General features: G+C 65.6%; 1 protein-coding gene across 2 annotated transcripts; it reads left to right on the top strand.

Moving 5' to 3' along the window:
- The first annotated feature begins 6635 nt into the window (after positions 1-6635).
- Positions 6636-9422, top strand: PSMG3 (proteasome assembly chaperone 3). 2 transcript variants are annotated; one of them, XM_036424270.2, is made up of 3 exons: positions 6636-6703; positions 8322-8562; positions 8980-9355. In XM_036424270.2, exons 2-3 carry the CDS (start codon positions 8347-8349, stop codon positions 9130-9132), a joined length of 369 nt encoding a protein of 122 aa, XP_036280163.1. In that variant the 5' UTR covers positions 6636-6703; positions 8322-8346; the 3' UTR covers positions 9133-9355. The 2 variants fall into 2 exon arrangements, with proteins under 2 accessions (XP_036280163.1, XP_045432798.1); XM_045576842.1 differs by lacking the exon at positions 6636-6703 and adding an exon at positions 9390-9422 and having other exon boundaries at positions 8980-9149.
- Positions 9423-10567: the final 1145 nt, after the last annotated feature.

Here is a 10567-nt window from a genome sequence, read left to right as displayed (position 1 = left end):
CGTGCAGGAGGCAGCCCATCAGTGATTCTCTCTCCTCAGTGATGTTTCTCTCCCCTTCTCCCTTCCTCTCTGAAACCCATAAAAGTATATTTTGAAAAAAGAAAAGTTAAAATAGAAGTCAGAGAGAGGAGCAGGGCTGTGCCCCGGTCACCCAAGGCAGTGCTTGGCCACTGGCCCACCTGGCCCGCCCTGCTCTGCCCAAGGGCCCAAGATGGGAGCCTCGCCCGGCCCCTGAGACCCAGCACTGGGCCTATGCCAGGCGGGCACCTCCCCATGGTCAGGAGACCTTGCCCTGTGGCCTAAGGCCAGGCCAGGCCTGTTCTGCCCTTGACACTCAATGCCGCTGTGGTGTCTCTGGAGCCGGCGGGCTCCTGGGGCAGGTGTGTGTCTGACTCCAAGGCCCTTTGGAGTCCCAGCAGCTGTGTCTGGCCAGCACCGCGGGGTCCGAGTGCGTCCGTTCCCGGGGGCCTCTTGTGGGGGGAGGGTGTCCGGTTCTCACCGGATCTCCTGATGGTCAGTGCTGTGAGCACTGGCTCACTGTCCATCTTCCTTGGGAGCCGTCCGTGCACTCAGCTCTTCAGGGACCGGTGCTCGGTCTCCTGTCTGAGCATCCACCCCACGGCCAAGAGCCGCCCACTGAGGCCCGTGCTGCTGGGGGGCAGGCCGGTCTGGCCGGGGTCAGCCCAGGGGTCACCTGCAGTGACCTTTTCCACGAAACACTGGGGTGACTTGTTGCAGCCATAGCTAACGGCAGGCCCTTTGCTCCTGAGGCATCCTCCGGGGACCCTGGCGGGCTGGGCTCCTCCCCTGGGGTCCCCCGAAGGCTCCCCACACCCAGCCCAGACTCAGAGTCCCAGCAGCAGCCTCCGCGGTCGCCCCCAGGCCGGCCAGGTGGGGCAAGGCCGGGGACCGCCCCCCTCGGCCGTGCTCCCACGGGGACGCCCTCCGGCTGGGAGCCGGCCCTCGGGAGAGCCCTGCGGTCGGAGCCGCCTCTGCGCTGCAGGCGCTCAAAGGGTCAGTGGTCTCTCTGCTCCTCGCTGTGCTGCCCTCCCGCCCTCCAGGCCACGCAGCGGCCAAGAGGCCAGCGCAGGAGAGCCTGTGGCAGAGAGGAAGACCCGTGGTCAGCTCCACGCTGCGAGCAGCCCGGCCCCCGTGCCAAGTTCAGAGTCGGGCTCTGCGGGGGAGGGGGCGGGCGGCAGCTCCCCATCCTCTCAGGCCGCTGGCCGTCCCCGCGCCTCCAGGCTGCGGCCTCCTGTCCCGCAGCGACAGCGCTTCTGTGTTCACCGCCTCCCGGGACCCTCCATGGGGCCCGAGGGACATGGGGGCACTGAGCGCCCACAAGGCACACGCAGCTGGGCCCTGCCCGCCCTGTGTCCTGCTGGGGGCGGGGCTGCAGGCTCGGCCTCCCACCTGCCCTGGGACCGGGCCCGCCCCTCCCACGTTCTCCCGCTCCCACACAGATGGATGCAGCGTGGACCCCGGCCGTGAAGAGGCCACGTCCTGGCTCCTCCGCTCCCTGCCCCCTGCTCCTTCACCGCCCACCTCACCTGTCCCCCGGCCCCCACTCAGCGAGACTTGGCCACCACGGCCCAACGAGGGTCCTGGGCGTCCCCACTTTGTCCCTGGCTCTGAGCTCCTCGGCCCAGACAGACCTCCCACTCTGATCCAGGCGAGATCCTCCTTCCTCCTTCCTCCTTCCTCCCTCCTCCTTCCTCCCTCCTCCCTCCTCCTGGTCCCAAGGCCTCAGGGCTCAGGGCTCAGGGCTTAGGCCTCGGGCCTGGGGACACCATGGGTTCGTGTTTTTGTTTGTTTTGTTTTTAGTATATTTTATTGATTTTTTTACAGAGACAAAGGGAGAGGGATAGACAGAGACATCGATGAGAGAGACATTGATCAGCTGCCTCCTGCACACCCCCCACTGGGGATGTGCCCACAACCAAGGCACATGCCCTTGACCGGAATCAAACCCGGGACCCTTCAGTCCGCAGGCCGGTGCTCTATCCACGGAGCCACACCGGTTTCGGCAGGGGGTCTTTTTTGATGGCCTCGGTCTTAGGCCTGACCGGAGCATGGGGCGGCTGACCTCCGTGTGGGATGAGCTCTGGGCCCACAGGTCAGCGCACAGCTTCGCTGCCACCCGGCCTCAGTGTTCTCATCTGTAAAGCAGGCTCGCAGGGGCCAGCTCAGATCTTCTAAAAAGACTGTCCAGACGTAGATCCACCCTGAGACCTGCTGAGTGGCCGGCACAGGACCAAGGCGGGCCGGCCAGGGCGTGGAAGGCCTTTGGAGGGTCCGGAGAAGCGGGCTGGGGGCAGCCGGCGGGCCTGTGTGTGTCTCCCCGTCCGTATCGGTGGAGGGGAGGGTGCCCTCGACAGTGCCTGTGTGGGTTGGGGGCAGGTGCGGTCAGGGGGCTGTCCTGGGGCCCCTCCCTCAGCCCCCCCTCCGCTCCCTCCTCCAGAAGTCAGAGGCAGGAGGAGAGACAGCTGAGACGCTCGCTCGAGCTGCGGGAGAGCGTGGGCTCCGAGAACGCCAGGTGCAACTTAACCGCCAGTGAAGGGTCTGGTGATGAGAGGGGAGCTCGGGGAGGGGGCCACGGGGAGGGGCTGGGGCTGGCTCCTGAGGGAAAGACAGCCGAGGGGAGGGGCAGAGGGGCTGGGCCCAGGAGGGGTGAAGATGTGGAGGAGGAACCCCAGGTGGCCACAGAAGGCCGCCAGCTGTCAGCACCTGCGGGAGGGCAGGTGTGGGGAGAGGGGCGAGGGATGGTCCCCCAGGCATGGCCGCCCCTGGCGAAGCCGCTGAGGTGGAGCCCTCCTGTCCCTCCGATGGCACTTAGCGAATCCGGGCACAAATGAATAGCCGAGTCCAATCGAATTAACCTTCGGCGATCAGCACGGCTAAACAAATTACCCTGGGCCCAACGAGATTACGCGGCCGGCAGACCTCCCTCCCGAGGTTCACGGGGTTTAACGAGTTTCAGCCGGATGCCCGTCCTCCTCCGGTTCCGCGCTCTGCTCCGCGGGCGGCTCCGGGCCACGGCCCTGGGATGCCGAGGGAGCCGGACACGAGGCAGCTGAGGGCGTGCGGGGTGCAGCGGAGGGGCAGGCGGCCGGGTCAGACCAGAGACGGCTGGTGCCAGCGGCAGACGCCGCGGCCTCCCCGTGACCCCCACGCCGAGGCATCGCCTCACACGCACCTGCACCAGGAGGGACCCGGGCCAGGCCGGGCTGGGTGTCCCAGAGTCAGACCATCGGGCGGAGGCCCTTCCGGTCGGAATGAACGCAGCTGTGCCTCCGGGCGCCGGCAGGGGCCTGGCCCGGGAGGGGAGGAGGTCAGCCCCTCCCTGGGCAGCGGGCAGCGGGCAGCGGGGAGTCAGGGCTTCTGGTCAGTCCACGCTGTCTCAGCAGCGATGCTCCACCGAGCATTCTGTGGCCTCCGCCGCCCCCCAGCGGGGCTGTCTGGCAGCACAGGCGCCACTGCTGCCCGTCAGCCAGCCGCTGGGCACCCTGCAGCTCCCAGCACGGCCCTCCCCTGGTTCCAGGGCCCAGACCCAGCTAGCACCGACTGGGGGAGGGGGACCCGAGGTGCGAGTTCTCGGGGCAAGGCCCTGCCTCAAGGCCGTGTCTCCTTCCTTCCTGTTTGTCATAAACACAGAGGATGCGCCACCGCCAAGTGCAAGTGCACATTTACGTGGGCAAAGGACACCCAAGTCCCATAACCCTCCCTCCCAACGAGGCTCAGCGCCCACCGCCGGCCTCTGCCTCCCGCTCCCTCCTCGCAGTTTTCCTAGGAGGTCTCTCCTCCTCTTCCTCCTCCTCCTCTCTCACTCACACTCTCACACACTTTGCAGCCCTCCCCTGTCCTCTGTGGCAGGAGGTCTCTCCTGTTCTCTCCTGGGACCCGGAGCTGTCTGCGGAGAGGTGGGCCCAGGCCAGCACCCAGCAGGGAACACCCACTGAGCGGGTGAACGAGCAGGTGCCCCCCTTTTACAGACGAGGCACTGGAGGCGGGTAAGGAGGAGCCGGCCCAGGCGGTTGGCTGGTGAGCGCCAGAGCCGGGCAGGGCCTGGGTGCTCCCTCCCCCCTCCCCCTTGCTTTGCCCGGTCAGCAGGCCTTTGTCATGGCCCCTGGCCAGCAGCCCTGGCCCCTGGCCCCTCCTCATAGGAGGCAAGAGGGCGCACACGGCCCCGGGGGTCTGGCTTGTCGCTGTGGGCCCACAGCCCTGTGGGGGAAGAAAACTTTAAACTGCTGACAGAAAGGCTTTCAGGAATCATATGTGGATTGAAGCTTCATTTATTAAAGAACGGGGCAGCCCTGGCTAGTGTGGCTCAGTGGATAGAGAGTTGGCCTATGGACTGAAGGGTCCCAGGTTCGGTTCTGTCAAGGGCACAGGCCCAGGTTGCAGGCTCGATCCCCAGTAGGGGGTGTGTGGGAGGCAGCGGATCCATGATTCTCTCATCATTGACATTTCTCTCTTCCTTCCTCTTATATATTAAAACAGCTGAGCCGATGGCAGACGTGAGTGCGGGAAGCGGGTGTTTCCCACGGGCGGGCGCCTCATTCTGGAATGGGTGTGGTGGGCGGGGGCGGGCAGAGGACAGTGACAGGCCCAGAGCTCAGATTTGGGACCAAAGCTCGGTTCCGTCGTTTGCTCTGTGATGCTCAAGGAACACCCTCTGTCCACAGAGCCCCAAGCACAGGCACTGGTCCCGCCCAGGGGTCCCACCCATCTGCTGGGCAGGTCCACACCCGCTGGGGACACAGCCCCAAGGACAGGATGCCTCCCGCCACCCAGCGCGGCGGGCAGCACTCCAGGGGGTCCGTTCCACTTGGGGTGCACTGCGCCCCGGGCCCCAGACCCTGGGCCCGGCAGCAAGAGTTCTCGTTGAATTCCCTTGGGAAGTGTTGGCGTGCCAGGCCCAGGTCTGTCTGTATTGGAATGCTGGGGTTCTCGGGCGGCTCTTTCCTTCCCTTTCCCCCAAGAAAACCTCAGTGTCTCCCCCCCCCCCCCCCAGACCAGCTCCATTTGGGAAAATTCCCGGCTCGCTGCTTTTCCCAGACACCTGGGTGCTGTGGGGCTGACCCTGAGCTGCGCTCCCATCCCCGCTGGGGACATTGCCCCCCTAGCTGGGGCCACATCACCACCAGCCGGGCAGGCCTGGACCACGTCACTCCCCGCAGAACTGCCCCAGAGACGGGGGGGGGCGGGGGGGGGACGACACAGCAGAGAGGGTGGCCTCAGCCCCCACTCCACCTGCCACCTCTGCTGCTGCCCCCGCCCCCCGCCCCCGGGACAGATGTCCTCCCTCCTGCACCACCAATCATGCCTCAGACATGGCAGGAGTGACGGCGACAGCAGAGGCATAGGAGGAGAACTGGTGCGCTGGCGGCAAGTGGATCAGTGGAATATAACCACCCAAACACTGACCCTGCGGGGGAGGAGGAGCGGGGAGGGCGGGTGGGGAGGGCGGGGGAGGACCATCAGCTGGACGTAGGTCTCCTGCTCAAGGCACAGATGCGTCCCATCCAATCCCCTTCCACCTCCTTGTCCTGGCCTGAGACAGCTCAGCTGGACAGTCCCACCTCCTGGCCAGGTGCCTTAGGAAAGGAGGCTGAAGAGCAGGCAGAGGGGTTTTCCACCCAACTCTGAAAAGGAGGGAGCCCTGACCTGTTTGGCTCAGTGGATAGAGCGTCGGCCCAAGGACTGAGGGGTCCCAGGTTCGATACCGGTCAAGGGCATGTACATTGGTTGTGGGCACAACCCCAGTAGGGGGTGTGAAAGAGGCAGCTGATCGATGTTTCTCTCTATTCCTCTCTCTTCCTCTCTGCAAAAAAACAATAAAATATATATTTTAAAAAAAGAAAAAGAAAAGGAGGGAGGTGGAGGTTTAAAGCCCAGATCCAGCCCTTGTCAGCTCTGTGAAATGTTTCTACTCAGCGGAGTTGCTAAGATTGAATGAGTTACTAAACAAAGCACTTACAGCACTGCTTGGCTCACACTAAGGGCCACATAAACGTTAGCTGTTCTTCTGCTCCCTTGGGTGTGAAAGGCTCCCCAGATGGGCTTGGGGGAGAGGGGTGCCCACAGACACCGCCCTGCTAGGGGGCAACGGGCTCTGACCAAGGCTCTCTCCTGGGCCACACCCCTCGCAGGCTCCCCGGCTCCAGGTCAACGAGGCCTCCACTTCTGTTGCTTCTGCATTTTCCGATTTTAGCAAGAACCCCATCACCCCAGATGTTCCCTCTTAGTCATTTCCCCACTGGCCCGGCGGCCCGGGCGGCGGGTGGCCTGGCTGGTGCTGTGAGGCCGGGGTCACAGTCCTGCACTCGAAGGGCTCTGGGGGAGACCGGTCGGGAGTTCCCAGCTGGGCAGGTGCCAGTGGGCAGCCACGCCCGGGCCTCTGGCTCCAGCAAAAGGCTGGTCCCGCCTCAGCAGCCCCGTCCTCTGTCCTCGCGCACGTGGGCTGACACGCCTTTGAAGCAGCGGCCCATCCTCCACTCTCCCCCAGGGCCCGGCACCGCGTTCCCCGGCGTCCAAAGGGCGTTTCCCGGGCGCCGGAACCCAGCTGTTCACCCACAGCTACTCCCAGGCCGGAAGGCCCGGCCGGGGACCGGAAGCCGTTAAGGTTGTACTTCCGGTAGAGCAGCGGGGCGGGGCCTAGGGGGCAGGTCCGCGTCCTGCGTCACTTCCGGGCGCGGTGAGCGAGGTGAGTGTGGGCGGGATGGCGGGTCCCGTCCCCCAGCGCGGACCGAAGCCTCCGTGGCGGCCCCGGGGCGGCGGCCCGGCTGGCTCACCTGCCGGCGGCAGCGCGGAGGGCCGTCCGCTGGGGAGGCCGCCGGGTGCGGAGCGGGGAGCGAGTGAGGCCCCTCGCGGCCTCGGAGACGGGAGCGGGGCGGACATCCCCTTGTTGCCGGCTACACGTGTGTGTGGTCACCGAACGTGGGCGCCTGCGGAAGTTCCGGTTCTGCTGCCCGCGGTGCTCGCTCGGGGCCCGAGGCGGGTCTGGCACTGACGACTTGCTCCTTTTCCTCCCGCCGCCAAGCCGCCCTCCGCTCCTTCCTGTGTTTTTGTTTTATCTTTAAATCTCTATTGTTGAGAGTGTTACAGATGTGCCTTTTTCTCCCCCCATCGCCCCCGCCACCACCACCTACTGTCTGTCCACAGGTTAATCTCCTCCCGCCCCGTCGCCCCGCCCCTCTGTGTGGGGGTCAGAGCTGCCTGTCTCGGAGCCGGCAGAGAGGCCTGTGCAGTAGGTGCCCCGCAGGACCCCGGGGCTCAGCCTCCCCAGGCACCTGAGCTGGGAGCTCCAGGTGCGCCCGCTAGGGCTGGTGCTCCGTCTTGTAATTGAGCCTTGATTGGCGACCTGGGAGGACTGACCTGGCCAGCTGGCTGGGAGGACGGGGAGAGCTGCCTTGGGGCTCACTGAGTGCCCCCCGAGGGTGTGGCTCACGGGTGTGTAGAGTTGTCACCTGCTGTGGCCTGAAGTCGGGTGCAAAGTCGGCCACTGGCTGGGGCCGCCTGGCAGGAGCCCGGAGAGAGCGTCAGATCTGTATGGGCTCGGAGGTGCCCAGGTGAGGCCCCGCTGTGAGGCAAGGCCGGCTGGTGCGAGAGCCGGGCCGGGTCTTTTACTGACAGGCTTGGGGCTCGCGTCACCAGCTGCAGCTCGTTGGAGAGATTTTAGCCAAGCCTGAGGCCTGAGCCGGGACGGGCCGTTCGTACGGAAAAGCCTGGGTGGGGGCTCACTGTGGGCCAGGCTGGTGGGGACAGACACGGGGGCCAGTCACCCCCACAGCAGGGCCGGTCCCAGCACAGGAACAGTGACCCTGTGAGCACCCCCAGGAGGGAGCCACCCCGGAAGTCCTGCCCAGTGCCAGGCAGTCCAGTCCCTCCCCGTTGGTGTCTGGGTCCCTCGCGGCCGGGTGCTGGGAGGAGGAGGACAGTGCGCGGGCCCCTTAAATGGACCGCCGGCATCTCCGGCTGCCTCCGCGCCACCGAGCGCCAGCCCCCTGGTGCCTCCAGCCCGAGGTTACAGACTCCTCTTCGGCCGTGGAACCGGGGCCGGGGCTGGTGTGGCCTGGGACCCCCTGCCCCCCGCGGGCGGGCGGCCCTGCAGCCAGGATATCCCTTCCGGTGAGAAAACGTCCCATGTGGGCGTGGGACCAGCCCATCCGCGCCTCCACCCCCTTCGTCCAGTTGTGCAGCTTCCGTTCCGGCTCAGGCGGTTCTGTGCTTCTGCTGTAATTCTGATGTGGCCGTGGGGGGCGACGGGTACCGCCCTCTGCCTACGCCGCCGTCTCGGTTCTCCCCTTCCTGTCTCTTGTCAGCCAGGGCGCCATTCGGGAGCCAGCCATGGAGGGCAAGCCCTTGGTGACGTCCAAGCAGAAGACGGAAGTGGTGTGTGGGGTCCCCACCCAGGTGGTCTGCACGGCCTTCAGCTCGCACATCCTGGTGGTGGTGACCCAGTTCGGGAAGGTGGGCACCCTGGTCGCCCTGGAGCCCAGCGCTGTGACCAGTGACATCAGCAAGCCCGTGCTCACGACCAGGGTCCTCCTCGGGCAGGATGAGGTAACGGGCTGGGGGACTCCGTGGGGGAAAAGCCGCTTCTGGGCCTGCAAATCGTCCCCGAGACGCGGAGTGTCTGGGTGGCAGCTGCCCCGCCTCGGGCGACAGCATTTTCCACGTCGTGTTGTGAGGTGTGTGCCCGGGGTCCTTTCCCAGCCCCTCGGCATCTCGCCAGTGGCCCCTGTTTTACCAGCAGCCCCACCCCACCCCCGTGGCCAGTGTGACCCCATCGTGAGACCTTACAGTGGCCGCCGTGCTCTGTTCTGGAATCTTCTCACCTTGGCAGAGTCCTTCTGCGCCGTGTGCGCCTGGCGTGTTCTGAGCCCTGTCGCAGCGTACGCTGGGGAGCCGGTCTGGGCTCCTGGGGGTACTTCCAGCATGAAAACCAGACGTGACGTGCTTTCTCCCTCCCCTCGCCAGCCTCTCATCCACGTCTTCGCAAAGAACCTGGTGGCCTTTGTGTCTCAAGAAGCCGGAAACAGAGCCGTCCTCCTGGCCGTGGCCGTGAAGGACAGGAGCATGGAGGGGCTGAGGGCCTTGAGGGAGGTGATTCAGACCTGCCAGGTGTGGTGACCTGGACCTGCAGCCTCACCTGCGCCTGAAACCCAGAGAGGGGCCTGGCTCCCGCAGACTTCGTTTGGCCCCTGGCTGTCCTGGGACAGGGAGCGGGGAGTGCGTGGGAGAGGGGGTGTCTCACCGGCCCCGAGGGGCGCAGGTCTGAGAACTGAAAGGAGGCCTGGCCCTCAGTGAGGGACCGGCACGTGGAGGAACTGCTTTTGTATTAAAACAAGGGCAGGGCCGAGACTGCCCCGCCTTCCTGCAGCGCTGTGACTCCAGCTCGGCACAGGCCGGAGGGGGGAAGCTGGAGTGGCGGACCAGGGCTTGGTTCCCACGGTGAGGGCCCCAGGAGCTGCGCCCCGTGCTCACCTTGCTTCTCCTGTGGCTCCTGAGTGGGGGTGGACAGGGTGCTGCCTCATTCCGGTCTTCCGTCTCCCTGTGTGTGGTCACCTCGATGGGCACACGGGAGGGCCGTCCAGGAGAGGGCATTTCCAGCAGAGGAAGGAGGTGGTGGAAGCGGGGGCAGGCCAGCAAGGCTGCAAGGACCACTCCAGGAACAGGGCATGCCCGTCTCACATGGGACACTGCTCGGTGGCAGTGAGGACCGGGCTCTGGAGAGATGGTGAGGAGTGGAAAGCTCAGCCAGGGAAGTGGGAGGAAGGAGATATAAATATATAATTTTACTGATTTCAGAGAGAAAGGGAGAGAGAAACATCAATGGATCGGCTGCCTCTTGCATGCCCCCTACTGGGGATCAAGCCTGCAACCCAGGCATGTGCCCATGACCAAATTGAACCTGGGACCTTTCAGTCCACAGGCTGACGCTCAGTCCACTGAGCCGCACCAGCCAGGGTGAGAAGTTGGGACGTTCTGATGAGGCGTGCCCCCCCCAGGACGCTGAGAGCCCAGGGCAGAGGCGGGGTGGCCCGGCGCCTCTGCTCAGGGCAGGGACAGCCAGCTCCAGGCTCCGTGTCTCCTCAGCCCACAAGAGCACAGGACGGAGGCCCTCTCCGCCCGGAGTGAGCCCGGAGCCTGGCAGGACTGTAGGACGGAGGACCGTGCGCTGGAGGGAGAGGGGAGGGGGGAGTCAGGAGAAAGAGGCTCTAAGAAAAGCCCAGAAACGGCCCTTGAGCAGGTGCCGCAGACCACGGGGCCCCGGGCACCCGCAGCCTGCCCTCGCCGGCTTCCGCTGTTAATCTTCAGCCCACGCCATCGGGACCTGAGGGTCTCCACACCCACTTCACAGGGGGAGCACCTCCCTGCTGCCGGGCCCACACCCAGCCTCGGCCTCCCCCAGTAACGAGTTCACACCCCCCACCCCCACCCACAAGTGGGCACTGCTTTAACCGTTGGGAGGGGCTGTCCCAAGACACCCTCAGGCCTCCGGCGAACACGCGGAGGGACACACACACACACACACACACACGCGACCTGCCGCACTCGGGTGTGA

Source organism: Pipistrellus kuhlii, unplaced genomic scaffold, assembly GCF_014108245.1.
Source record: "Pipistrellus kuhlii isolate mPipKuh1 unplaced genomic scaffold, mPipKuh1.p scaffold_m20_p_8, whole genome shotgun sequence".
Taxonomy (NCBI): domain Eukaryota; kingdom Metazoa; phylum Chordata; class Mammalia; order Chiroptera; family Vespertilionidae; genus Pipistrellus; species Pipistrellus kuhlii.
This window is presented reverse-complemented; position numbering and strand designations above follow the sequence as displayed.

What these genes read in the sequence shown, in the direction of transcription:
- PSMG3 (XM_045576842.1), top strand. Translation starts at nt 8,347, where the DNA reads ATGGAGGGCAAGCCCTTGGTGACGTCCAAGCAGAAGACGGAAGTGGTG. An exon ending in TCCTCCTCGGGCAGGATGAG is followed by an intron (nt 8,563 to 8,979) that starts GTAACGGGCTGG and finishes TCCCCTCGCCAG; the next exon opens with CCTCTCATCCACGTCTTCGC.